The 27,607-nt window shown below is 40.1% G+C and overlaps 1 protein-coding gene across 2 annotated transcripts in view; it reads left to right on the plus strand.

Annotated features, from left to right (window-relative positions):
* SLC17A8 (solute carrier family 17 member 8) overlaps nt 1–27,607 on the plus strand; it is a 51,127-nt gene that overhangs the window by 16,003 nt on the left and 7,517 nt on the right. For both annotated transcript variants that reach the window (XM_078449558.2, XM_078449557.2), the window contains exons 2-10: nt 1,861–2,113; nt 9,457–9,575; nt 11,411–11,525; nt 13,595–13,682; nt 17,537–17,623; nt 18,213–18,352; nt 18,476–18,625; nt 19,623–19,755; nt 26,260–26,370. In XM_078449558.2, the coding sequence (XP_078305684.1) occupies nt 2,000–2,113; nt 9,457–9,575; nt 11,411–11,525; nt 13,595–13,682; nt 17,537–17,623; nt 18,213–18,352; nt 18,476–18,625; nt 19,623–19,755; nt 26,260–26,370 (1,057 nt within the window). In that variant the 5' untranslated portion in view covers nt 1,861–1,999. The remainder of the gene's footprint in view (nt 1–1,860; nt 2,114–9,456; nt 9,576–11,410; nt 11,526–13,594; nt 13,683–17,536; nt 17,624–18,212; nt 18,353–18,475; nt 18,626–19,622; nt 19,756–26,259; nt 26,371–27,607) is intronic.

Below are 27,607 nucleotides of genomic sequence, written 5' to 3' on the forward strand. Positions count from 1 at the left end.
ACAAAACAGAGGGAGTACTCAGAGCATTAAGAAGAAGAGCACATGAGTGTGGTTTCCTGAGAGAAAATAAAGAAGAGAGAGTAATCAGTTGTATTAAGTGCTGCTGATAGGCTGGCTACATGACGACCAAAGATTGAGGACCATTGGAATGAGCTGATGACCTTAAGAAGAGCAATTGTCTTGGACAGGTTGGGGGATACCTGGTTGGAGTGTGTCCAAGACAGAATGGGAGGAGAGGAATTGAGGACAGTAACTTCCAATTTTTCTAAAAAAGGAAGATGAGAAATGGGAGGGAGAGGTAGCTGGAGGAGAAAGTGTTTTTATTTTAAATTTTAAGGTGGGAAAAATAAAAGCATGTTTGTAGACAATAAGAATGATCTAGTAGAGAGGAGAAAATAATTGATGAGATATTGGAGCGGGAATTTCTGGAACAATATCCTTGAGTAGATGAGAGGGTGTGAGATCTGGTTGGCCTTGGGTAGAAGCATGGATAATTACTGAAGAAAAGGTAGAATACATCAGTATAAGTGCAGTTAGGTAGATAGGTACACTGAGAGGTTGTTGAAGTTCTCTTCTGGTTTCTTCAGTGTGCACACATTTATTAAGCTACCACTCTGAGCTCAGTTAAAATTGAAAGTTCCTTCCCTTGTTTTATCATTGCTCTTCACTTTGATTTCAATAAAACCTGCATCTTCCAGTAATTATAGCTCCCTGTATATGTGTATTTCTTCCTCATCAGCTTAAGAGATGAAGGAGGGCAGAGAACCTGTCACATTCTTCATTGTTCCCTAACAGTTGGCACAGTGCCTGACACACAGTACTCACTGAATAAATACTTGATGAATTGAATTGAATCTAGCTTACTTGTTTCTCTATACATATACTTTAGACCTGATTTTGCTTGAGAATTAAGAAGCTTCCAAGATCATATTCTCTACGGATTGGTGGGAAAATTATTCCGTGTTTCAATCTATTCTGTTAATCATTGTATTAGCTACTTATTACTGAATTTAATATTCATGGAAACTTACAAGGTTTGCTCATTTTTACAAAAACTTGAACATTAATTAGGCCATGGCAACATCCTCAAAAGGGTTACAATATATAAGAAGATACAAATAGCTCCTTTTATAATTGACATAGTGTTCAGTTTGCCAAATTACTTTTTATTTTATTTTTTTTGAGAAAAGGGTAAATTCACTATAACTGACATACCATAATCTGAACCTATAGAAGTCAATGAAAAATCCTACCATCCGGTTAAAAGGTGCCAAAGGATCACCTCCTTAGAAGAACCACCTAGGAAGAAAGGATATACAACCAACTGGGTACATGTTGTGAGAGAAAATGTACCTCCCTACCTCTAGCTAAGAAAAGAATCTGCAGATGGGTTGATTTTCCACTGTGTATCTTTTTAGCAAACTTTAGGTGACACTAAATTGAAGGTCAAGTGTGATAGTTAGCTGGGTCATTCAATATAGTTGAAGTCTGTCAATACTCTTCCAGCAGGAAATTCAGTAAAGCATATTGTTGAGGACACAGACTTGGACTTGCTTGTATCCCACCTAATATGACTTAGTTTCCTGATCTGTATAATGGCAAGATAACACTATCTACATCATGGAGTTGTTATGAGATTTAAATAATTTAATGCCCATAAAAGTGCAATACAATATCCAGAATATCAGTAATTTTAGCCATTATCATTTATTTTAATGACAATAACAACTTTTAGAAATTCAGGCCACATCCTACTTTGGGTTTCCCTTTTTCTTCTTTGGTATACTCTTTGTGACTAGTACACTTACTTTTTTCTCTAATCCTGGCCTTTTTTCTCTGACCATTTTTCTTCCACTGTAGAAAAATCGATGGGACCAATGATGAAGAAGATAACACTGAGCTGAATGAAGAAGGAAGGCCAGTGCAGACTTCCAGGCAGAGGCCCCCACTCTGCAACTGCCACTGCTGTGGCATCCCCAAGCGTTACATCATTGCCATTATGAGTGGGCTGGGATTCTGCATTTCCTTTGGGATTCGCTGCAATCTTGGAGTTGCCATTGTGGAAATGGTCAACAACAGCACTGTATATGTTGATGGAAAACCAGAAATTCAGGTCAGAATGTGGTGGGGGCTCTTTTGGCCATAGCTGTGCAAATGATTTGTTATAGGAAAGAAAGCATGCACCTCTTCCACTGATATGACAAAAATGTAGAATGGCTAGAATGGCTACCACCTGCCAGTCACTGTGTAAGGTGAGGGGAATAGAATGGTGAACATCACAGGATGGGTCCTTGCCCTCATAGAGATGTACAAGTAATTATAATTCATAGTTTGGGACGCCAGGGTGGCTCAGTTGATTAAGCTTCCGGCTCTTGGTTTCTGCTCAGGTCTTGATCTCACAGTTCATGAGTTTGATCCCTGCATCAGGCTCTGTGCTGACAGTGTGGAGCCTGCTTGGGATTCTTTTTCTCACCCTCTCTCTGCCCCTACCATCTGGGCACTGTCTCTGTCTCTCTCGAAGTAAATTAGTACACTTAAAAAAAATTCATAGCTGTTGGTGCTAAGCTAAAGGTGTTCAGAATGCTGGGTGTCATATAGGAGAACTCTACACCAGACTTTGATATTTTGAAAGAGGAAGTGATGGCTGGCTTCGAAAGATAAGGAGGAATTGACAAAGAGTGTTTGGTGGGGTGGGAAGAAGAGTGAAGAAAAAGGAACATATCATGTGTTAAAGACTGTCCGAGAGAAGAGGGAGGGAGGGAGAGAGAAGGAAAGAAACAGAGAGAGAGAGGGGATGGTGTTTGGGAACTGAGATAGAAATCTTCATCTTCATCTTTTCTGTGCAAAGCCAGGGCCCCTTTGGCAACCTGTGGTAGATTTTTAAACACTTTGTCAAAACAATGTTTTAAATTCTTGCAATAAAATGCATGTGATTATAAAGGAAACTAGTTATAATAGGACACATGTCAAAGTATTTAAAAATTTTTTTTAATGTTTTTTTTAAATTTATTTTTGAGACAGAGAGAGAGACAGAGCATGAGCAGGGGAGGGGCAGAGAGAGAGGGAGACACAGAATCTGAAGCAGGCTCCAGGCTCTGAGCTGTCAGCACAGAGCCTGACGTGGGGCTTAAACTCATGGACTATGAGATCATGGCCTGAGCCAAAGTTGGACGCTTAATCGACTGAGCCACCCAGGCACCCTTCAAAGTGTTTAAAAATAAAATTCATGATATAGAGACATATGGACTTCTTTATGAACACATCAGATGATAAAATCTAGTAATGGGTCTAACGATTGCTGTAGCTTTGAAGTTTGAAGTATAAACCATAGTTTAAGATAGTGGTGACAGTTGTGATGCAAACAGATTTATAATTTCCACTAGTGATAGAGTCACAGGTAGTGATAACTACTGTGGTTTGTTGCCTACATTCATGATCACAGAAAATGCTAAATTTCAGCTAGCAGTTAGTCAAAATAAAAATGATGATTTTTCCCATCCAAGTTCACAGATCAACAGGATTCCATCCTTGGACTCCAGGCTGAGGACCTCTGTTAATATAGTAGAGCATTAGAGTGAACATCAAGACAGGGAGACACCCGGGTAAATAAGGGTTAGGCCAGGTAAAGCCTGTTAAACCATGTAGGGAGTCGTAGGTGGGCTTTAGGCAGAAAGGTGGTATGATCAAATCCACTCTGGAATAATTGCTGTCCAGCCAGTGATCTCCCAGTGGACTGGGATAGAAGTGAGTGGAAGTAGGAGGCACAGTTCAAACCAAAGCTGTTGTAGTCATAAGCAAGCATCCTCTGATGTGACTTAAAAGCATTGTTTTTATGAATCACTGGAAAGATACAATCTGGCTTGCTTCTTAAGTAGTGGGCCTAGAGAAGTATGGAGGCTATGGGGAAAGAAAGGAAAATGTATGTGTAGTAGATACCCAATAAACACATACTTCATTGTATTGAACACACACACTGGAATGACTCATGTGGAAATACATACAGATTGTAGAGAGGCATTAATAGTTGTCTGGTCCTTGCCCATATGTGGAGAAACATTTAGATCAGAGTTTCCCAAACTTGTGTTTGGCAAATCACTGTTCTGCTGGCTCTGCTGTGAAGAAGGTGTTATATGAAATGGGGGCCTTTACTGTGCTGTGTCCTATGAGAACTCCAATTGTGGGGTGTGTGTGTGTGTGTGTGTGTGTGTGTGTGTGGCATGTGTGTGCATGGTATGCATTATTTCCCGGACTTTACCGTAGAGCACTTTCTTTCATGCCACATCTATTTGCATTACCTGGAACAGTTCCTGCCAAGCACTGATTTGGGAAAATTTGATTTTGATCCATTAAAAAGAAGTCTTTAGATGGCTCTGCAAGTTTGTGTGGTTTTTTGGTTTCGTTTTGTTTTGTTTTTAGCTAAGAGATTATTCTGCCAGATGAAAAGAGCACAATGGAGAGTCTTCTAGCCTCTTTTTGATACCACGGCTGAATTTGTTCTAAAAGGATATGCTAGTTGTTTATTTTTTGGTGGGGAGGGAGTGCAGTAGAAGTGTGATGGGGCAAGCCATGCATTTTTTTAAATAAAGGATGACGTATATTAGTGAAATTTCAGATGTGTATCACATGCATTCTCCCAGCCTTTTGTGAGCAAGGCCAGCTAATTAAAACTTGTCTGCCGAGGCCCAGATCAAATGAGATGCTGGTTTGCATTTGTTTGTTGCCTGGAAAGATAGGCCTAGGTCAACAGAATCTGCTTTGAGGCATATGGAAAAGACATTTTGATAAACCTAAGGAACAATGCTAGTGTGTGCTCTCTTGTGTCTATGGTTTTCCCTTTGGAGTCTCAGAGAAACTGACTGAGATCTAAAATATGCTTTGCATCATTTTTTTCTGGTCTCAAAAACAGGAGTTTGTAGCATTTTGGAAACTCTATGGCAAATCCAATTTTTAGCAGGCCGTTTCCCTTTCACTCAAACAGAACAAAGCTTACATATCAGGTGAACATGTTCAACCTGATGACAAAGATTTCACTGTTTTAAGAAAGGCTCTAAATAGCTGGCATTTTTGTTTATTTGGTTTTTCATTTTATGGGGGGATAAAACTAGATATTTTTTACTAAAATATTTTTAAATACTCATTTTCAAAAGAGAGAGAGAAGTAAGCAGTATAGATATGTAGTTCTCGCAAATAAGTGTCATATATTCTACCAAAGGCACACAGCGTAGTTTTAGCTGATGTGTGAATATTCATTTTTAGTTTAATAATTATGAATTTTAAAACATGCAAATCACTTAAAATAGCGTCTGGCATATGGCAAGCAATAAATGACTGATGTTTGAGAAACTTTGCAATCATCTCTTTTCACCTTCAGGATAAGTCCAAACTCCTTCCCATGAAGCATGAGTCCTGAAGAGTTAGGATAGGCTTTGGAATTGGCCAGACCTTGTTTCAAACTTGACTTCTGGGACCTTGAATGAATTGCCCTTATGTCCTGGTCAGGAATTGCTGGTTGCAAGGAGTAGAAATGCAGTGAAACCAGGTCAAGTTAAAAAGGGAATTATGGTAGGGCTGTAGGGGATCTCATGAAAGTGAAGAGCAGAAAGCAGGTCTGATGTATATATTTGTGCAATCTGTGTCCTGGACAGTGGGGTCTGTGCCCTGCAGTGGGACTGAAATCTAGTCTGTCCTCCTGAGGGCAGAAAAGGAGTCTTTACCTAATTCTTTCCAAGGCATAAACAGAGGCCCTGCCAGGAAGACAGACTGGAGCTGACCCTACTGGGAACTAGGAAATCCTTAGCTCAGGTCTCCAGCTTCCTTGTTCCACATGGTCCCTAATCTGCTTCTCTCTGAGTATGCTCTACTGTCCCAGGCCTCTCCATGGACTGTCTTCTCTCCTTTTCCATGGCTTCTCACTGCACTCGAAAGCTGAAGTGCCTTGCCTGGGACCTGATGTACTTGGTTGGCCTTGACTCCAATGAGACTTGTTTTCAGTTCAAGTGTTCGATGTTTTCTAAGTACAATTTCTGGGTTCAGATTGGAGAGAGATGCAGAGAGACAGAGAGAGACAGACAGAGAGAGCATGATTGGCCACTCAGGAGTGGGGAGGCCCAGGGTGCTGAGATGGGGGGCAGGGGTGGGGAATGTTGTCTGAAGGAAATGTGAGCAAGGAGGCAGGAACCTGGCATTTCTAGCAACTCTTTGCTGACCCTCATTGTAAAATGGGAATAAAAGGCCTACTTAGCAGATCAAATGAGTTACTTTGGTGCTGATATATCAAGTGCCTATATTAGTTTCTTAAGGCTGCTGTAACAAATTACCTCAGACATGGTGGCTTAAAACAACTGAAATTTATTCTCTCACAGTTGTGGAGACCAGAAATTTGAAATGAAGGTGTTGGGTTACCTGGGTGGCTCCTTTGGCCTAGTGACTCTTGAATTCAGCTCAGGTCGTGATCCCAGGGTTGTGGGATGGAGCCCTGTGTCGGGCTCTGTGCTGACAGCATGGAGCCTGCTTGAGATTCAGTCTCTCCCTCTGTCCTCCCCCTTCTCACGCACGCGTGCCATCTCTCGCTCTCAAAAAAAAAAAAAAAAAAAAAAAGAAATGAAGGTGTCAGCAGGACCACACTCATTCTGAAAGCTCTGCAGAAGAATCCTTCCTTGCTTCTGCCATCTTTGGGGGCTCCAAGTGTTCCTTGGCTTCCTTGGTTTCCTGTCACAAGTTGTTACGTATTTAACATACATACACATAACTCTAATTCCTACCTCTGTTTTCATGTGAGCTTCTTGCTGTGTGTCTTCTCCTCTTGTGTCTCAAATCTCTCTCTGCCTTTCTCTTATAAGAACATTTGTCATTGGATTTAGGGCCCAGCTGGATAATCCAGGATAACTCATCTCAAGATCTTTGATTTTATCACATCCACAAAACCCTTTTCCCAAATAAGGCAGCATTCATAGGTTCCAGAGATTTTGTGTGTAAATCTGGGGGCCATTCTTCACCTAACACAGTACCTGACAAGGTGGTTGGCTTATAGTAATGGTGCATACATGGGGCCATTATGATTCTAATGGGGTTCAAGAGATGATGAAAATCAGTTCTCAGAAAGCCTACATGCTCTTTGTCATGTATCATCTCCTTTGGAGAATGGACCTAAGCACCATTCCCTCAGAGAAAAATATGAGCAAAGGTCACTGTGAGTGATAATTAGCTTCTGGATGAAGCAGATCCCTCTGTCTTGGATCCTTGGTTCCTTGGGTTATTTCATGAATGAATGGCAAAGAAGTCTAATCTCTACTTCTTAGTAAGAAAGTCAAGTCTCTACAAGTAGTGCAAAGAAACATTGTTTTTTGGGTCAAGAAGATAAGAGGTCCTGATCTTGACTCTCCTTATAACTAGTTGTATGACCTTGGGCAAGTAGCTTAATCTCTCTAAGCCTCAATTTCCTCATCTACAAAAGAAGAGCCAATAATTACCTCCAGGTATAAGAATGAAGGGAGGAAATATATAGACAGTGCCTTAACGAAATCATGTCCCTCTTCTGCTCCTAGCTTCCAATGGTTTCCATTCCTTTTGCATAAAAACCAAGGTCCTTATGGTGATTTAAAGGGCCTTTCATCATTTGAACCTCTCTTACTTTAACTCCTACTCTCCTGTCCTTCATTCATTACCTTCCAGTTATCCTGACATCCTGCTATTCCTCTAACCTTAGGGCCTTTACACTTGCTATTTCTCTGCCTAGAAAGTTCTCTCAGATAATGAAGAGCATGATTTGCTCCCTTCTCTCTTTTATGGCTTTACTCAAAAGAAGCCTTCCCTGGCTCCTCTGTCTAAAATTGCACTCTACTGCACTCCTATCCAGCCCTCCCTGTTCCCTTCCCTGCTTTATTTTTCTCCTCATCCCTGATCACCATCTAACACAGTCTGTACTTGTTTACTATCTTCTGTCCTCACTGGCATCTTTGTGAACAACAATCACTGTCTTCTCCAGTGCCTAGAACAATGTGTGGCACATAGTAGCATAAAATAAAAATTTACTGAGCTAATTTGAATTAATGATTGTTACATTCATTTTATTCTTTTTTTGTTTTCTTTAATTTTTTTTTTTTTTTTTTTTTTTTTGTTGAGACAGAGAGACAGAGCATGAGCAGGGGAGGGGCAGAGAGAGAGGGAGACACAGAATCTGAAGCAGGTTCCAGGCTCTGAGCTGTCAGCACAGAGCCCGACGCGGGGCTCGAACTCACAGGCCGTGAGATCATGACCTGAGCTGAAGTTGGATGCTTAACCGACTGAACCACCCAGGCGCTCCTTTTTTATTCTTTTTTAAAAGTAATCTATACCTAGAGTGGGCTTGAACTTATGACCCCAAGTTGCATGCTCCACCAAATGAGTCAGCCAGACACCCCAGTTCCATTTTGCTCTTAAACTTCAACTTCTGAATTGGCAAAATGGGAAATACAGCATAGAGGACAGGCCAGTGTTACATGGACTGTGATCTCCTACAACACGAAGGCAATTCTTGTTTGAGTTAGTATTTACACTATCTAGCACCTGACCTGGCACACAGGAGGCACTAGGTGAATGTTGAATAAATGAGCAAATAAATACGTAACAACTTGTGACAGGAAAACAAACCGATGAAAATTTATAAGGCATACTATCTTGATAATTAAGAACCCTTCCTCCATAATAGGAACACCTTACATTTTGATATCAATGCTTTTTTTTAAGAGTTTATTTTTAAGTAATCTCTGCACCCAGCCTGGAGCTTGAACTTACAACCTGAAGATCAAGAGTTGCATGCTGTATAGACTCAGTCAGGTGCCCCAATGCTTTATGAAACCATTCATGTATTCACTCATTTGGCAAATATTTACTTGTACCTTCCAGGAATTTATTTTAGGTGCTAAGGCTATAAAGTCAAAAGGACACGGCTGCCACCTCAGAGTTGCTTGCTACCAGTGTGGGAAACGTATGTGTGAATGGCTAGTTTGAGAACAGCATGTTGCAGTAGCCACGTCTGTAAGAACAGAGGTCTGTGGAACAAGTGCAGGAAAAAGTGACCACTTCAAAAGGAAGTTGGGGAGTTTTTCAGAGGAAGGGACATTTTCAAGGAGTCTGAAAAGAATGAGTTACTTTGGGAAGAAAGTAAGGAAAGGGAGTCCAGCCCTGGAGACTCACATTTTCAATGGCCTAAAAGTTGTATCATTACTAAATACATATGGGTGTATTTAAGTTTGTACATAATCTTTCCTTGCCCTCACTAAAAGGGAAGCTCATTGAGAACAGGGAATTTTTTGCATCCATTGCTATATCCCAAGCATCTAAGAAGCCCTCCAGAAATATTTGTTGGATAAGGGAAGGAAAGAAGGGCCTTGTGGGGTTACTATGTAAGATCATCAGTGAAAAATGATGGCCAAATGTTTTTTTACAAACATAACTATATCTGATTTCTCATTTCAGACAGCACAGTTTAATTGGGATCCAGAGACAGTGGGCCTTATCCATGGATCTTTTTTCTGGGGTTATATTGTGACACAAATTCCAGGTGGTTTCATTTCAAATAAGTTTGCTGCTAACAGGTAAGACAAACTGACATAACATGAATGCAGTACAGATCATAACATGATTTTGTGTTTTTACAAAATCTGCACAGTTGGCTCTCAATTTAGAGTTGCAGAATGAGAGACAGGAGGCATTCCAATAGATGTGGTTCACAGATACTGATCCCATATGATTCTGTTCTTAAGAGTCTCCTTTTATTTACTTTCTTGTCTAATTTTAATTTATCTTTGAATTCCTTTAGTGATTATGTAGCAAAATTAGCAATTGAATCTGACTCAGGAGACTCAGTTATTTAGTTCCTGGGCCCTAAATAACTCACTTGGTAACCTCTACTGAGTCACATCTCTTCCTTCTCTGGGTCTTTGTTTCCTCATCTGTGTTATAAAGCATGGTTTAGATTGTGTTTGAGTTCTCTCTGACAAGTGACATTCTGTGATCCTATATACTATGTTAATATAGTCCTGTACCATAAAGGTTTTGTCATGTGGGTAGTAGGGGCTTGCCTCTAGATTGCAAGATGTGTTCAGTGCCCTTGAGATTCTGTAATAGCTGTTTGAGCAATTAAATGTGTCCAAGATGTAATGAGCTGCCTCAAGGAGCAGTTGAGTTCTCTGTCAGTAGAGGTATTCAAGCAGAAGAAGATGGCCACTTGGAGGAGATGTAGGGTGTATATGTAGCAGAAAAGGAGTGTACTAAATATTTCCAGCTTCTTTCCAATTGTATGTCCTGTGTGATTTGTACATATATGGAATTCATGAATTGTACGTTTTCTAAAGTTGTGTTTCTCAAACTCTAAAACACAACTCATTAGATGATAATGAAAGCAATATAGTGATTTACCAATGAGCATTTTCTAAGAAAAGAGAGAAAAATAGAAGAGAAGATAATCAAGTAAAATAAAACAGAATAGAAAATATCTTAGTTCATTGCACACAAAGTAGTGGTTGAGAAACTTGTTTTAGTTACATTTGTGTATATGATTATGTATTGGGTTGCAATATAAAATATATTTTATTTTATAGGTCAAGGTCAAAAAAGTTTGAAAGTCACTACCATAAGATCTAAATATGTACAAGCATGACTGTATTTACCTATGTTCTTGTCAATTTGTGTCTTTCATTCATTGTCACTTATCTATTGTATTCTTTTCAAAAAGTGATAGAATATTGGCTCATACGGTCCTCGAGTTTACTGCTTACACTTCTGCCATAAAAAGAAATCACACATAATATTTCCCAGCATGTTAAAAGTGCTGAGGCATCATTAATGTGTGAGAAAGGAAGAAAATGCTGCCTGCTCTCTTTTCCCAGAACAGTCTGGTCCAGGCAGGGCAAAGAAGGCAAATGACACTGGGCAGCAAGTTGGGGGCTAAGACGGAGTTACACAGCCTCTTTTGTGCTTGGCTAATCTTATGACACAGCATGCTTTTAGGTAGGGTGGCCTTGTAGTAAAGTCAGAGCAGAATTGCGAAGCAGGAGACACAATCCAAATGTGCAGATGTCATGTGGTAATAGAGTGAGTCAGTTGGGTAGAACCAAGCAGCATGGTGCATCTCCAGCAAGCTCACCTCCTGTTGGTCAGTCTCCAGCTTCAGGACCTCATTCAAGAAGGGCATCCCTATACTGCCAAAAACCTGTCTGTAATTGGTCCAGGGATGAGCTCAGGTATCAAAGTAAAGAAAGGAAAGGAAAGGAAAGCAGCCTAACAGTACAGCTTGGGATATACCAGATCCTAACATAACATCTATTTCTCTTTCTATTAATTTCCATGGTGAGGTTCGTTCCTGATGTTTGATTAAAGTACCACATCGATGAGTGGGCCTGCCCACTAATACAGTGTTTTGGTCCCTCAGGGTCTTTGGAGCTGCCATCTTCTTAACATCAACCTTGAACATGTTCATCCCTTCTGCAGCCAGAGTGCATTACGGCTGTGTCATGGGTGTCAGAATTTTGCAAGGTCTAGTGGAGGTAGGAGTTTCTTTCCTTAATGGTTTTTGATATTGCTAGATAAAGTATGGTCCTTTAGAAAATTCAGCTTCTGAAGAAAACCTGCTTTGCTTAGTTTTCCAGTCTTCCACATTGTCCTGCTATTTTCACTCTCCGGTTTTGACTACAGTTATGAGTACTTTAATGAAAATGCCTTGCGTGATTACAAATTTGTACACAATAAAGAACCATTTCATAAAGTGCAGAATTTCAGATGAGCCAGGAATGATCTTAGAGATAATCTAATCCAACCTCTTTCCTTTAATAAATGATAGGACCGCAGCCCAAATCCTTTAGTTCACATCGCAGGGTCCCTTTCCGCTAAAGCAATTTAAATGGATTTATTAATAAATATGTAAATTTGTAAATATGTAAATATGTAAATTTCCAGGGTGTAGTGTTACACAGAGATTTCACTCAGAGAAAGAGGTAGCATGGTAGAGAGCCAGAAGGTAAATATTTTGGACTTTGCCATATGTTCCGTGGGGCAACTACTCAACTCTGCCATTGTAGAACAAAAGCAGCCAGAGACAATATGTAAGCAAATGGGCATGGTCAAGCTTTAATAAAACTTTTTGGACACTGAAATTTGAATTTCATATGATTTTTACATGTCATGAAATATTATTCTCCTTTCAATTTGTTTTTACTCGCTTGAAAACCATGAATGCTGAGTAATGTATAGAACTGTTGAATCACTATATTGTACAAACGAAACTAACATAATACTGTATGTTACCGATCCTGGAATTAAAAAGAAAGTTTATTTTAAAAGAAATTTTTTAAATGTTTATTTATTTGTAAGAGAGAGGAAGAGAGAGAGCGTGGGGGGCAAGGGGCAGAGAGAGAGGGAGGGAGAGAATCCCAAGCAGGCTGTGCACTCTCAGTGCAGAGCCCAACAGAGGGTGGGTGGGGAGGCTCAAACCCATGAACCATGAGATCATCACCTGAGCTGAAGTCATGAGTCAGATGCTTGATCAAATGAGCCACCCAGGCACCTCTAAAAAAAAATTAATGAAAAAATAAAAAATAAGAAAATAAAAATGTGAGTTGAGAAAAAAAATGTGAAAACCAGTCCTTCCTCATGAGTAGTACAAAAACGGATGGTGTGCTAAATCAGGTCATAGTTTCTCAAGCCCTGATGTAGAGCAGTGTTTCCCAAGCTCAGTCATTCACCTCTAGCCTTTGTCACTTTTGTCATATCCATATACAATTTGTACTATTATTTACCTACAGTGTTTCCCTAGATCAATTCATTAAAAAAAACCCCACACCCCAAAAGAACCTCATCATAAGCAACAATATCTTTGAAATCATGGGTTTGATGTGCCAGTTACATTTTTTTCTAAAACCTGTTAGAATATACATGCACCAATTATGATAAAAAAAGTAGGTTGTGGGGCGTCTGGGTGGCTCCATTGGTTAAGCATCTGGCTCTTGATTTCGGCTTAGGTCATGATCCCACAGTTAGTGGGTTTGAGCCCTGCACTGGGGCTCCGCACTGACAATGTGGATCGGGATTCTCTCGCCCTCTCTCTCTGCCCTTCCCTTGCTTGTGCTCTCTCTCTCTCTCTCTCTCAAAATAAATAAATAAACTTAAAAAAAATGTAGGTTGTTGTAGCAACTCAAATTTAACTCTAGTCCCACTAGAGGGACATATATTGCATTTTAGAAAATAATGATGGGTGGAAAGAATATGCTATTAACAGCCATGAAGACTAGAGTGTAGTCACTGAATGCTTCTTAACCTCAGGTTCTGTATCTTGAAATAAGGGGATGGATCAACTGATTGCAGAAGTCCTTTTCTATACTGATATTCTATAATAATATGAAATATAAAGACCTCTTCCCCATTCCCCACCATTCTTACATTTGAACTGATATTCAAATTTCAGCATCTGTGCTGTGAGTTAAAATAGCTGACACAGGCTACTTGGTATTTATGAATTGGGCTTTTATGTTGTAGCCTGTCTTAAAGAAGCAGGATCTATATTTTAAACAAACAGAAACTGGGGTCAAATAAAATAGTCTTTTTTCAACTGTTTTGCCAGGGTGTGACTTACCCAGCCTGCCACGGGATGTGGAGTAAGTGGGCACCACCTTTGGAGAGAAGCCGACTGGCCACAACCTCTTTTTGTGGTAAGTGTATTAGAATAGCAAGTTTTACTTAGGAATGCTTTGACTTCAAGTAAAGATCCTACTAGGTACAGTCTATTTTTTTCACATAATAGAAGCCCCAAAGTGACGCCATTGGCCCTAATTGCATCAATGCTTTATCATCTACAGAGGCAGCTAGGAAAAGCTAGCTTTTCCAGCACCTTTAGTAGAGAAAGGTAAAAAGAAGGATGTGGTTGTCGAATTAGCCAACAAATGATATTTGCCAAGATCAAAAGCAGAAGAGAGAGAATCATCAAACCTTTTGCTCCTCTTCTTTTTACAGATGGAGAAACTGAAATTAAAGTTTATAGTTTAGTTTCATTGAACAGAAATTAAGATCCAAGTTTACACGGGGTATGGAAGGGGAGCTAGACTACCTGATTCTTCTTCTTTTTTTTTTAACATTCATTTATTTAGTTTTGATGGGGGGAGGGTCAGAGAGAGATTGAGGCAGAGGCTCTGAAGCAGACTGCACTGACAGCAGAGAGCCCAATGTGGGGCTGGAGCTGAAATCAGGAGTTGGACGTTTAACCGACTGAGTTACCCAGGCACCCCTGTACCACCTGGTTCTTAATTCAGAACATTCCTCACTGCATTACTATGTACACATTGTCACAGAGGTCTTTTAATTAATTTTTGCCATTTCATTCCAGATGAAAATGGAGGCCATCCATCTTACCTGAAAGTATGTTAGTGGTCCTTAAGTAGTGATGTGACTTTAATTCCTGGGTCACCAAACTTCACCTTGATAAGGTTGTCTCACTCCAGGTCATGTTTTGGGGACTGGCCCTCTATGAATTTCTGAAATAATCGGTGTTTGAAGGGTCTACCTTCAATAATTGAACAAGGACAGTGCATGCTGACACCATCAACACAGTTGTAAAATATATTTTCATATATATATATATATATATATATATATATATATATATATATGTTTTTTTTTTTTTTTATGTGGGAAGAGGCCCAGGAAGACAAAAGTGCTTTAGGCCATGAAAGTTACAATGGGGACTCAGCAAAATTAGGATCAGAATTTAGTTCTGTCTAGTTTTTCAAGCTAGTGTGCCTTTCCTAAGAGAAACTAACTTGTATTCCTTAGCTAAAGAGAGAAATAAAGTTTCCTCTTAATTTCTGTGAATCTTTTATTTCTCCCTTGCTCTTTCTCTTTACCTCCTTAAATAATAATAATAATAATAATAATAATATAGAATCTTTGGGACTTTGGTGTGAATATTCACCAATGTACCTATTTTATGCCTAGTTTGGAACTACATGCAAGGTCGAGATGTCTTTGTATCTTTAGCCTCTCTTGTCCTTAGAAACCATTTTTCTCCTCTCACTTGTAGTTCAGGATCATCTCCCCTTCCACTACTGACCTTGTGCTAGCTCTAGAAGAATATAAGATTTTGACCTTGTGAACTGTCAGATCCTTGACTTTATTTTCTTTGGATGGTTTATTTGTAAGGTTTTTCATTTTGATTTGCCTGCAAAGCAAGAATGACTAGCTGCCACTCTCCATTCTTAGTGTCTTTATAACCCTCAAAGGGCTGATTTGAGAAATGGTTTGACTCTCAAGGAAAGTTACCTGATCAAAGACATAGGCTTTATTACTTTTCCTGGCTAAGGTGTAGCCTTGGTTTGAAAGAACAGCCAAAGAGAAATGTCATTAGAAGGAAACCCAGATTTGGGGTTAATCGGTTCTTACACAAAAAATATTGGAGTTGACAGGGACTTTAGGAAATATCGAGTCAAGTAAGTTCTCCCAGCTAGTGAGGACAGAACTGGGGAGCCAGCCCACAGAAGGATCAAGGTACAGTCAGCTCCCCTAGGGCAGTTTTGGTGGTACACCCCATGGGGATATGCTCAGAGGCTGTGGGCATGACAGGAGATGACGCTCAGCCATGTCCAGAAGGATGAGGGAGAGTTTCTCTACTAGACAGGGAAGGACAGTTTCAAGTGTAAAATGTCCTCCATGAAAGAATGCTTCCTAATATGAGGAAATAATGGGCATATTTAAGTGGAGGAGGCAGGACTGAATTATTAAATAGTTAAGGATAAAGACTCTGGATTCCTATCACTCACACCTGTGTGACCTCAGACAATTTACCTCCCCTCACCCAGCCTTGGTTTCTCCCATAAATGGGGATGATATTGGTACCAATGCCAAGAGGTTGAAAAAAGGGTTAAATACAATCTTGGGTCTAGAATCTTCAACCTAGTAGAGGGCACACACAAAGCATCCAATGCATCTTAGCTGGTGGTGGTTATTCCCTGACCTTCCCTATCCCTAGCATTTCCCTACCCCTCACTTCCAGGAAATTTGGCCCAGGAAAGACCACCTTCTCCACACCCACAGCAGAGTTAGACCTGCAGCTCTTTCTAAACAATTGCCTTGGAATGCTTGTCTTCCTGGTTTGAGGAAGTATGAGGTTGAAAAAAATGCATTGTCATTCTGTACATTACAGTAACATAATAGTTGGCGTTTGTGCAGCTCTAATTACAGCTTACAAAACATCTTCACAGACATAGTTTGATTCTCAAAATGACTGTGTGAGATGGAGATTTCATTCCCATCTTCTATCTGAGGAAAATGATTCCCACAGATTAAGAGGCTCCCTCAGGTGTCATGATGCTCAGATTTGAGATTCCAGGTTGGGCCTTTCCTGGCCAGTCAGTCCCAGCTTGGAAAGATGGAATTTAATCTCTTTCTCTGGGAAGATCCCTGAACTCCCATTTCCTGAAGGTCTTCCTTAGCACTGAGGTCTGAGATATAGAATATCTTGTTGCTACTCACTTTTTCAGAGCAAGAATTTTTTCATTCACAGCCCAGAGGGAATTTCAGGTAGTAATTTTTTTTGTTTCTTTGATTCAGTTAATATTGATTAAGAGTTTTCAAGGCTCATGTTTCTACAGCAGATATCACGGAGCTGTAGGGCATAGTGGACACCAGACCTCTAGCTTTTGTTATCTTGTCTAGACAAGATAAACATCCACATATAGGTATTTACAAGGTTAAGTATTTACAAAGAAATAAACTTAAACATATGCCCATTCCGGAGGTAGGTGGAGAGAGGAGCCATCCTGTTCACACTGCCATCCTGGAATAGAACTGTTTCCTGATTAAAAAAAAAAATCAAGACTCTAAAAACCCTGATTTCTTAATAGTTTGAAGTCCCTCATTTAAAGACCTAGGTGATAATTCTTCTGAACTGTGAACTCTGAAAGGCAGATCTATTTGTGCCTTTGCTTGCTGTCTTCAGTACATAATATTGTACCCGGTGGCTGGGTGGCTGGGTGGCTCTCCCAGGGGTCTAGGTGGCTCTGTTGGTTGAGTGTCTGACTTCAGGCTCAGGTCGTTATCTCATGATTCATGGGTTCGAGCCCCATGTCGGACTTGGGTTCCCAGCTGTCAGTGTGGAGCCAGCTTCGGATCCTCTGTCCCCCTCTCTCTCTCTGCCCCTCCCCTGGTCACACTCTCTTTCTCTCTTTCAAAAATAAAATAAACATTAAAAAAAAATATTGTACCTGGTTGAATTTTTCAAATTTCTCTGAGAGTTTTCTCACCGCTTTTTTCTATTTTTTCATGTAATTCCAAATTCCTGTGCCCAAGCAATCTTTGTCTCATTCCTCCATGGTACCTGGATGTAGTTAAAGGGCACCTGGTGATCTTTCTCTGCTGGAAGCCCTGTGGTAAGGCACCCTGGGAGTTTGTCCTTCTGCACAAGCGCATTGTGACTCTCGCTCCATTCGATTCATCATCTCAGCAGGAACTCGAGATGACCTGAGGCGGCATGAGTGACTGTTGCTAAGTTTCCATCCATGTTTCCTTGTTCTAGGTTCCTATGCGGGGGCAGTGATTGCCATGCCTCTGGCTGGGGTGTTGGTACAGTACATTGGATGGGCCTCTGTCTTTTATATTTATGGTGAGTAATTTGACTTTATGAGTTCCCATGGTTGACTCATAGACATGGAATTTTATCGTATATTGGGATTGGCTAAGAATTTACTGTATGAATGGAGTGCCTGTGTAGCTCAGTTGGTTAAGTGCCTGACTTTTGATCTCAGCTCAGGTCATGCATGAGCTTTCCATTAGTGAGACTGAGCCCTGCATCAGGCTCTGTGCTGACAGCATGGAGCCTGCCTGGCAATCTCTTTCTCTCTCTCTGCCTCTCCCGTGCTTGCTCTGTCTCTCTCTCTCTCTCTGTCAAAATAAATAAACATTAAAAAAAGAATTTACTATATGAAAATAGAGATTATTAAAACAAGTTTATCATGTAAGTGGAATACTTGTCTGTTTATGATTCATTTAATGCTTGTATTAAAGTTACTTTCTTAATGGGAATAATATTACCTTTCTTTAAATACAAGCTAACAACAACAACAACAGGAAAAGCAAAGAAATACTTCTTTCTAGATGAACGTCATGCTATATGGCAATATTTTGAGATTTGGAAAATTTAGAGACAAAAGGCCAGGAAACCATATCATTAAGCCTTTTGTTTTTTACTGCAGGTATGTTTGGGATTATTTGGTACACATTTTGGCTGCTGCAGGCCTATGAATGTCCCGCTGCTCACCCAACAATATCCAGTGAGGAGAGGACCTACATAGAGACAAGTATAGGAGAAGGAGCCAACGTGGTTAGTCTCAGTGTAAGTAGAGATGGACAGATGAAGACTTGCCTCTTTTCTACTTCTCTTAGTGATTGTGTTGTCCTCTCAAGAAAAAAAATATGTCAATATAGTCACTAAAAATCTGGTATTTTTACTCTCTAGAAATTTAACACACCATGGAAAAAATTTTTCACATCGTTGCCAGTTTATGCAATCATTGTGGCAAATTTTTGCAGAAGCTGGACCTTTTATTTGCTGTTAATAAGTCAGCCTGCTTATTTTGAAGAGGTCTTTGGATTTGCAATAAGTAAGGTAAACACATAGATGCTTCTAATGTTCTTTAACCTTAAATTTCTTGCTTCTACTGAGAAAATCTTTGCATGATAAAATAATTAAATTGCTGATCAAAATTCATAACAGTTCTGTGACACCTAATACCCTAGAGATCAGACAAATTGTACGTTCTGGGCACAGTATACATAGCTATTTAATTTCTTCTTTGTAAGGATCAAAGATGTTTTAAGCTGCTTTTAAAGATTTATGTTCTATTCTATCTCAAAGGTTTTTTTGAAGCTAAACTCATGAACTGCATATTAGGTAAGAATAAAAAGATTTGAAGGCAAGAAGGTTTTTTTCCCCTTATAATGTACTTGGTGAGTAGCAGTAAGAGACTTAAAGCTTGTTTTGCAGACCACCCTACTCTCCATAATGGTAGTTATAGCAATAACAACCATTGGCTTGTATGGTTTAGAAAAAACCTCCTTCAATGTCTCCAGCCACTGTGATTAGATTGTCTGCATTTCAGGGAGGAAAGGTGTAGATGGTGAAACATAACCATCATCATGAAAGAATTAACCACCTTCCTACAGGAAAAGAACAGCGGCCTAGTAGAGGTAGATGTTTTCATAGCCCAGGTACTGTCCGGGGTGACCATGGAGGAGCCATATATATATATATATATATATATGTATATATATATATATATATGTATAGTGGTTGCCATCCATGAAGCCATCCATGAATGCTCACTTTGTGCCAAGTGTTTACTATGTGCTGGGCCCTTTGGCAGGTGCTGGGGCCTCTGTGATGAATACAAGTCAGGTCTGTCCTCAAGGAGCTTCCAGTCTGGTGGGAGAGACAGGTCTATACTTAAGATCATTCACTCATTCATTATTTATTATAAAATTCAGGCCTATCTGGGTCTCATATAATTAGATGATTAAACTTGGTGGGGAGTGGGTAAGGAATTGGGGAAGTGCATCTGTCTGAAGCAGCTAAAAATAGCTCATTGTTTTTTATTTCTCTCCAGGTGGGTCTCTTGTCAGCAGTCCCACACATGGTTATGACCATCATTGTGCCGATTGGAGGACAATTGGCTGATTATTTAAGAAGCAGAAAAATTTTGACCACAACTGCTGTCAGAAAAATCATGAACTGTGGAGGTACTGTGGATTTCATAGGTGGCTTAAGTAGCCTTTACAGAATGAGATGAACTGCACAGCATATTTTGGGGGTTCTGTATAATCATTAGAAAGGACCTTAAAGGCCCCTAAATCCATCCCCCAGCAGATACTTGAGTGTCCATCATACCCCTGCTAACTGGTCATCCAGCTTGTGCAGCCTGAAATAGGACAACTTAGTTGATAGATCAGTACTCACCTCCAACTGTAGAAATGCTTCTTTCATTTACTCTTAAGCCAAAGCAAACTGATTTCCTGTGACATATCTTTATTGTTTATCCTTCCCATATATTCTCCCATACACATAATCCTTTGCTTTTGTAGTTTATTCTGTATATACAGAATTATTCTGTATATACAGTTTATCCCTTTCTGTATATACAGGTTTTGGTAAGAAATACAAGAAAAATATTTCCTCTGAATAGTCTTCTTTCTTAACATATGCATGTGCACATGCACACACACACACACACACACACACACACACAAACTCTTTTCTGTTTTATTTAGTTTCTGCTTTATGTTTTGATTTTGCAAAGACAAATTAGAAGCTGGGTGATTTTCCTAAAGAGGGAGGTAAAGGTAATCATGAACCCCTACAATGTTTATAACTGCTCATCTTTTTTAAACCTTCCACTTTTTTTAAACCTTTTTTTTTGTTTTTGTGTTTAAATTAGCATTTATTGGATGCTTTCTGTGTCAGACACTAAGCTATGTCCTCACTGTGGTTTACAGTGAAGAAACTGGGGTAAAATAAAGTGACTTGCTCATGGCAGATCCTGTGCAAGATCTCTGTCTGAGCTCATTGTCGCAGTCAGTGAAGCTACTCCTCCAGGGCATTGGGGTCAGGATCGGCAAGCAGGAGGTGGAGAACAGTGCCATCTATGGGTGAAAGGTCACAGCTGCAATATTAAGTTGGAAAGGAGGGGAGGGGTGGACGGTCACTCTAGATTAGATGGGTCAGGACCACTTAAAAGTGAAGATTATATGAAGGCTACACAAGAGCAGACATAATCTGATCCAACAGCATTTCAGGTATAAAGTCTGACCAGGGAGCTTGGGAATAGCCTATTGGCATCAGTTCTCCCAGCAGTTTGACTGCTGGTCCCAGGCAGAGATATTTGGCCCTGCCATTGATGTGAACTTCTCTACAGGAGACTGAAGGTTGGCAGGTGTGGATCTGCTCTCTGGAAGGTGAGAGGTGAAGCTCTGAGGCACTGCATTCAAGGTAGCTGAGGTAGACAGTATAATGGTCCCCCAAAGATGTCCATGTTCTAATTCCCAAAATTTGTGCTTATGTTTCCCTATATAATAAAATGAACTTTGCAGATATGATCAAGTTAAGGACCTTGAGATGGGGAGATGATCTTGGATTATCTGGGTGGACCCAATGCAATCACAGAGTTCCTTATAAGAGGAGGCAGGAGGGACAGAGTCAGAGAAGGAGATATGATGGTAGAGGCAAATATCAGAGTGATGCAGCCACAAGCCAAGGAGTGCAGGTGGGCTCTAGAGGCTGGGAAAAGCAAGAATGGAGTTTCTCCTAAAGCCTCCAGAAGGAACACAGTTCTGTTAACATCCTGATTTTAGGTCTCCAGGACCCATTTCAGTCTTCTGACCTCCAGCACTATACAGTAATAAGTTTGTATGGTTTTAAGCCAGTAAATTTGTGATAATTTGTTACAGCAGCAATCAGAAACTCATACAGGAGCCACTCCTCTGATTACCACATTGTACTCCAGCTGAATAGCCCTCCACAGTAGGCCCTGGATATCCTTTTCCACCTCTGACTTTGCTTACTCCCTTGCTCTTGACTGTGAGTTATGCTCACCTTCACTTCTCACCCTAGTCCTATCCACACATCCTTCCACATGAGTTCATCCTCCTTCTTGTGAAGTCTACATCAGCCTCCAGTGACTGCTCCTGCCCATGCATACACTTGATTGGTACCTTATTATACCTCTTGCAGGAAAGCATTTTAGGCAGCAGTAATAGCATGTGCAATGGCCCTGAGGCAGGCATTAATGTGGCATGTTAGAGAGCAGAGGGAAAGAAATTCAAAATGGCTGGAGCCTAAGGAGTGAGGTGGAGAGTGACAGGAGATGGGACCAGAATGCTTGATGAGGGCCAGATCTTGGGAGGCTTTGTAGACACGTGCAGAGCTTGCGTTTTATTTGAAATGCCCTGGGAAGCAAGTAGAGGGTTTAAAACAGGGAAAGTGACATGATTTGACTTATATTTTCAAATCTGAATAGAATGTAGAACACAAAAGTAAAAGAAGGGAGAGCAGTTAGGAGGCTATTTTGGTTACTCTTTCAAGAGAAGATGGTAACTTGAACTAAAGTGGTGTCAATGGAGGTGGAGAAAATTGGGTGGATTTTTAAATTCCCTGAGCCCAACTTTCTTCTTTAAAATCTGAATAATCATATTTTCTTTCAATGATTATTACAAATGTTAAATGAGACAATGTACAAATGCACCTAGCATGGATCCAACCTATAGAAGGTTTTTGGTAGATAACACATTTTTCCTCTCCTGTGTTTAACACACTAACAAAATCGAAGTTTTTCTAAGGAGGCATTCAATAAGTATTTACTATTCAAGTGTATTTCCCATGGCCAAAAATATGCAACCTCTTAACCTGGAATTTGAAAGAAAATTCTGGATTTCAATTCCACTTGTACAAACTTTTCTAAAGCCAGATGTCTTGGAGACTCTGAACATACTTTATAGGAATGTCTTGTTTGTGTTTAATTTTGCCCCAATCACTTCACCCATTGATCCTCCACAATCGATAGTGTTGGCATTGGGAGGAGGGGTGGTGAGAATTCTCAAAGATTTTAAAGTGTTAACAAAGTGACTGTTGAAAGCAGATCTCTTCCCCCCACCCCACCAAAACTAGAACACAAACATAGAACCTCCCTAGCCTCTCTCCCATCTTAAAGAACAAAACAAAACCCTCAAAACCTCTTTGCATATCTTGTCATGTCATTTTATATTTTGAAATAGCAGGACCAGTGAGTTCTACATAGAATGTTTTAAAAAATCGTTGTCTTATTTTGCTTATATACGAAGATGCTAGACTAGAAATAAATACATGAGGAGAGAGTTTTGTGCCATCATTGAACAAGCCAGATGGATTTGGACATAATGAAGCACTTGCATGATCTTATAGGTAATTTTAGTTGGTTTCATACTCTCTAAGAAGAAATATAGAGGACATTTCTCATCTGAGAAGGATCGCACATTTGCTAGAGTCTGTCACTTTCTTTTCTTTCCATAGGCAAGGGATGTTTGCTGCTAGAATCATTTAAAACACACAGATCACCTAAGACATGAAGGTCTGTTCTAGTTCATTCTCAGTCAGGGCACATTTCCAAGATCCTCGAAAACAGATGTCAAATCCTTGTACTTCCCTCTATGGTACTTGTTAAGTGTGACTGAGGTAAAAAATTCTAGTCTGGCTCCATCGGTTGCCTGTGTGAACTTTAGATTGTTTTAATATGAAGTGAACATTTTTCTCAGACCTTTAAATCCTAGTTCTATTTTTCTGGTCAGCTCTGAATAGGTTCACTTTCAAGGTCTTTTGATCACCTCTGACGTTCAAATTTTATCCTTAAGCTCCTGGAACATAGTCGTCCTATCTCTAGCATTTTTCACTATAGACAGAAACTATTTAAGCTCTTAAATGTTTTCCCACCCCCCCACCCCGTCCTTTGGAAATCTACTAACTATTTGGCAAAGATCATTTTTTCCCCCTTATAGATGAACCAGTGTGTCATTTGTAAGTTTTATTTTTCACAAAATGTCTCCATTCTAATTCTTTGGGGGAATTAATTTTTCCTTACAACCTTTGTCTAGAGTACTAAGATAAAAGAAGTTTCAGCCAAAGGCACCTGGGTGGCTCAGTCGGTTATGCATCAGACTCTTGATTTCTGCTCAGGTCACGATCTCATGTTTTGTGAGCTCGAACCCTGTGTCAGGCTCAGCGTTGCCAGTGTGGAGCCTGCTTGGAATTCTCTCTCCCCCCCTCTCTCTCTTCCCCTCCCCTGTGGGCTTATGCACATTCTCTCTCTTCCTCTCTCTCTCTCTCTCTCAAAACAGATAAATAAAATTTAAAAAAAAGTTTCAGCAAGATGCCTTGTTATTTAAAATGGGCCACTTCAAAAGCACTTTTAGTTAGTATATAAAATACTAGCAATTTTTCCCTATGTATAATTTAAAATCTTGAAACAAAATTAACAAGTAGTAGTGGTATAAAGCCACCAGTTGAAAAGCACCACTGTTCCCCATTTCATCTGATTCTCTTTGAATGGCCATCTAAAACAATTACTGATGCTTGCTCTGTTTCTATGATAGTTTTGAGAAAACAAACTCAGAAGGTAAGGAATTCACCAAGTTCTACAAAAGGTATTTTAGCTTGTATTTCAATCTAACTGTCTTGATTCCGGGTCTCATTTTCTTCCCTTTACATTAATTCATTAACCATTATTTATTGAGTGCCCGCTACATGCTAGCCAGGCTCTGTGCTACATACTTGGTATCTTTCTGGATAACGTCACAGTTTGTGGCAGAGCCAGAAACATAAACGAAAAATTACAAAGCAATGTTGAAAGTTTCTGTAATATGAGGAATAAAAAGGAGATGTCAGCTTCACCAGTGTGGGGAAGGGCAGTGTTGTCAGAGACGCTTCCTAGAAGTAATATTTGAAATGGCCTTTAAAGGATGGTAAGGTTGCTCCAGAAAAAGAGAAATAAGTGGCTGGAGAAGAGTATTGCAGGCAAAGGAAGAGCCTATAAAAATATGTCAGGGGGATGAAACAGTGTTGTGAGTAGGAAATGCTCATAGATTTATGCGACTACAACAGAAAGCTTTATAGGGGGCAGGGGCAGGGCGGTGAGGGCTGGCAGATGAACCTGGACCAGCAGGAGGGTTTATTATAAGTGCTATACTGATAACGTGTGACCCTTGACAAAAGTTTTAAGCAAAAGGGCAATGGAGTCAATGTGTAGTTTAGAGAGCTAGTGATGTGGAGAACGGGTCAGAGGAAGAGGTGGGGAGACCAATAAAGGAGCTATTGAATTTGTCCAGGTGAGAAGTAGTGGGACCCAGGACCAAGACAGCGGAGGAGGATAAAAAGAGGTCACATTTGACACCTACAGATTTGTATGTGAAAGCTGAGGAAGAGTGAGAAGTGTCCAAGATGATTCTGTGATTTGAACATTTGACTTTTGGTTGACTTTTTTTTTAAGTCTTTTTTTTTTTTTTAAGTAATCTCTACACCCAATGTGGGGTATGACTCAAAACCCAAGATCAAGAGTCACATGCTCCACTGACTAAGCCAGCCAGGCATCCCACTTTTGGTTGACTTGAGCTGTGCTCATGTGACAGGGACTGCACTTGATACCTTACATACCCAATTTTATTTACTCTTCCAGCATCCTACAAGGTTGTATCATTAACCCCATTTTTGAGAATGAGGCATCTAAGGGGTGAAGGGACTTGTCCAGGGTCACATAATTAGTGGTTTTGTGGTAGAACCGGAACCCAGGCTTGTCTGAATCTAAAGTCTGGGTTATAAACATAGGTTGATAGATTAATTCTATCTGTTATGGTCTTTGAGGTGACTACAGGACAGTCGGGTGGAGATGTCTGGAATCAGCAGACAGTCTCCAGAATGAAGCATCATTGTCTTCATGTACCCCAGGGCACTTCATATACCTGGAAATGGCACTTACATCTTCTTTCTGTCTGCTGTTGGCTGAACTCGAGTGTGTGTACATGTGTGTGTGAGTATGTGTGTGGTGTGTGTTTTGTGAGAAGGAACATCTTCATAACTTCTTCATCCTTTTTTATTGTACTGGATTCAGTTATTTAGAATGAAAGGAACAGAAAGTACTTTTGTTCTGCTTTATTTCTGTGCAAATGTCTCATGGCTTTTATAAAGAGGCTTGAGAGCTTGGTGAACTTCTGAAAGGGAAAATTTTTGCCTTATGCTTTACAAGAGATGAAGATCTGCTTTTTGTTTCTGATATTCTCTACAGCGTTCTGGTCATTTCTGGTGATATATATTAGAGTGTTGTCATTGTATTTTTCTGTGAGAGGCCATAACTTACATAACCAAAGAGGGGATCACTGACAGTATATAAGAGAGTTTTAGTATTTAGAAATGGCAGGGGCAACTACCCATGAAGCAACTGATAGTAAACATCCCCCATCCCAGGGGCATCATTGGAACGTGCTGGAACTTCTCAGTATTCAACGTGCACCAGGACACATGTTGGAAGGCTCACAGAACACTGGGGTAATATTAGCGTAGTCATGTAGTGATGAAGCACCCAGGTAATATTGTAAGCAATGTGCCAGAATGTACATACTAAAAAATTAGGTCCATGGAAATATGAATAGATTCTTATTTGATAAATTTGTGAACTGAGCTGACTGACATGAAAACAATATTTTTTTTCCTGCTGTTTGCATTTGCAGGTTTTGGCATGGAGGCAACCTTACTCCTGGTGGTTGGCTTTTCCCATACCAAAGGGGTAGCCATCTCCTTTCTGGTGCTTGCTGTAGGATTTAGTGGCTTTGCTATTTCAGGTGAGGTGTCCTTTGGTTTTCCAAATCTTTTCTACAGATTCAGCAAGTCTTGGGAGGAAGGAAGGAAAAAAATATTGTATTACTTTCCTTTAGTAGCCAGGCCATTGCCAAGGAGCAGGCTACTGGCTAGAGAATTTCATCATGTGGGAATGACTTTGTAAGATCATTGAGGACTAGGCTTAGGAGCCTAGGCAAGCTGGAATTGCCCCTACCTCCCTGCTTTGAAGAAGACATAAAGTGCAGGCAACGCCCCTGAGCTGTGGGCAGAGGCACAAGCATGTGTCCTGGGTTAAGTGCCACTCGATACTTCAGGACCAGGTCACTCTTCCTCACAGAGGCTCTTGATTTTCTATCCTCCCTCTAACTAGAGATGGCTAATATTAGCTCAAAAGTCACATGATGTAGTCATTTGACATAGTCCCATAAAGTCAGAAGTTTTTTTAGAGTGGAAAGCGTCTTTAGAAGCTTTTGTCTTCTCCATGGCTTTCATTTTCTAAAGAAGGAAATGCAGAGGGGAAGTGACTTTCCCAACAGGCGAGAGTACATAGTAAGAATAATAATGATGACAGTGAGAGCTAACTTTGACCAAGCACAACTCTGTGCCTGGGACTGTTCAAAGCCCTCTGTGTAATTCTCACACTACCCTAGGTGGCATCAGTCTCTTTGTTTTACAGGAGCAGAGACCAACTGTGTGACAGGTCAGGGTGCTATCATGCCCTGTCTTACAGGCGTCAGAAGCTCCCTATGCAAAACTGGGTGAAAAAGTAAAATTTAGTTGTTTTTTTACCCTTAAAACATACGGTAACACTGACAGTGATCACTTACAGAACAGTTTACAAATATCATGTGTATCTCACAGCACTGTGAAGGAAGTGGATAATACCACTATTTTACTGATGAGGTACCTAAAACTCAGAAAAAGTAGGTATTTTTCTACTGGCATACAATTGGTGGCAAAGGAACAAGTAAGGTGCATTTCTGGCTGTCTCCATGTTCGTGCTCTTTTTACCATTCCAGGCTGCCTGAAAGATCAGAGGACGAATGTCCCAAGACAGGGAAATATGGAACCTCTAGTTTTCTAAACTACCCTAAAATAAAGATGTGATCTTTTCAAATTAATAGAGCTGTTAAACAGTAAAATTAGGGGTGAAACCCTCTATTTTAAAAGTAGCTTGCAACCAAGAACTTGGGTTTGGTGGTACATAGACCTGATTTAAAAAATAATTTTTTTTAACGT

The sequence above is a fragment of the Panthera onca genome, chromosome B4, assembly GCF_046562875.1.
Source record: "Panthera onca isolate mPanOnc1 chromosome B4, mPanOnc1 haplotype 2, whole genome shotgun sequence".
NCBI lineage: Eukaryota > Metazoa > Chordata > Mammalia > Carnivora > Felidae > Panthera > Panthera onca.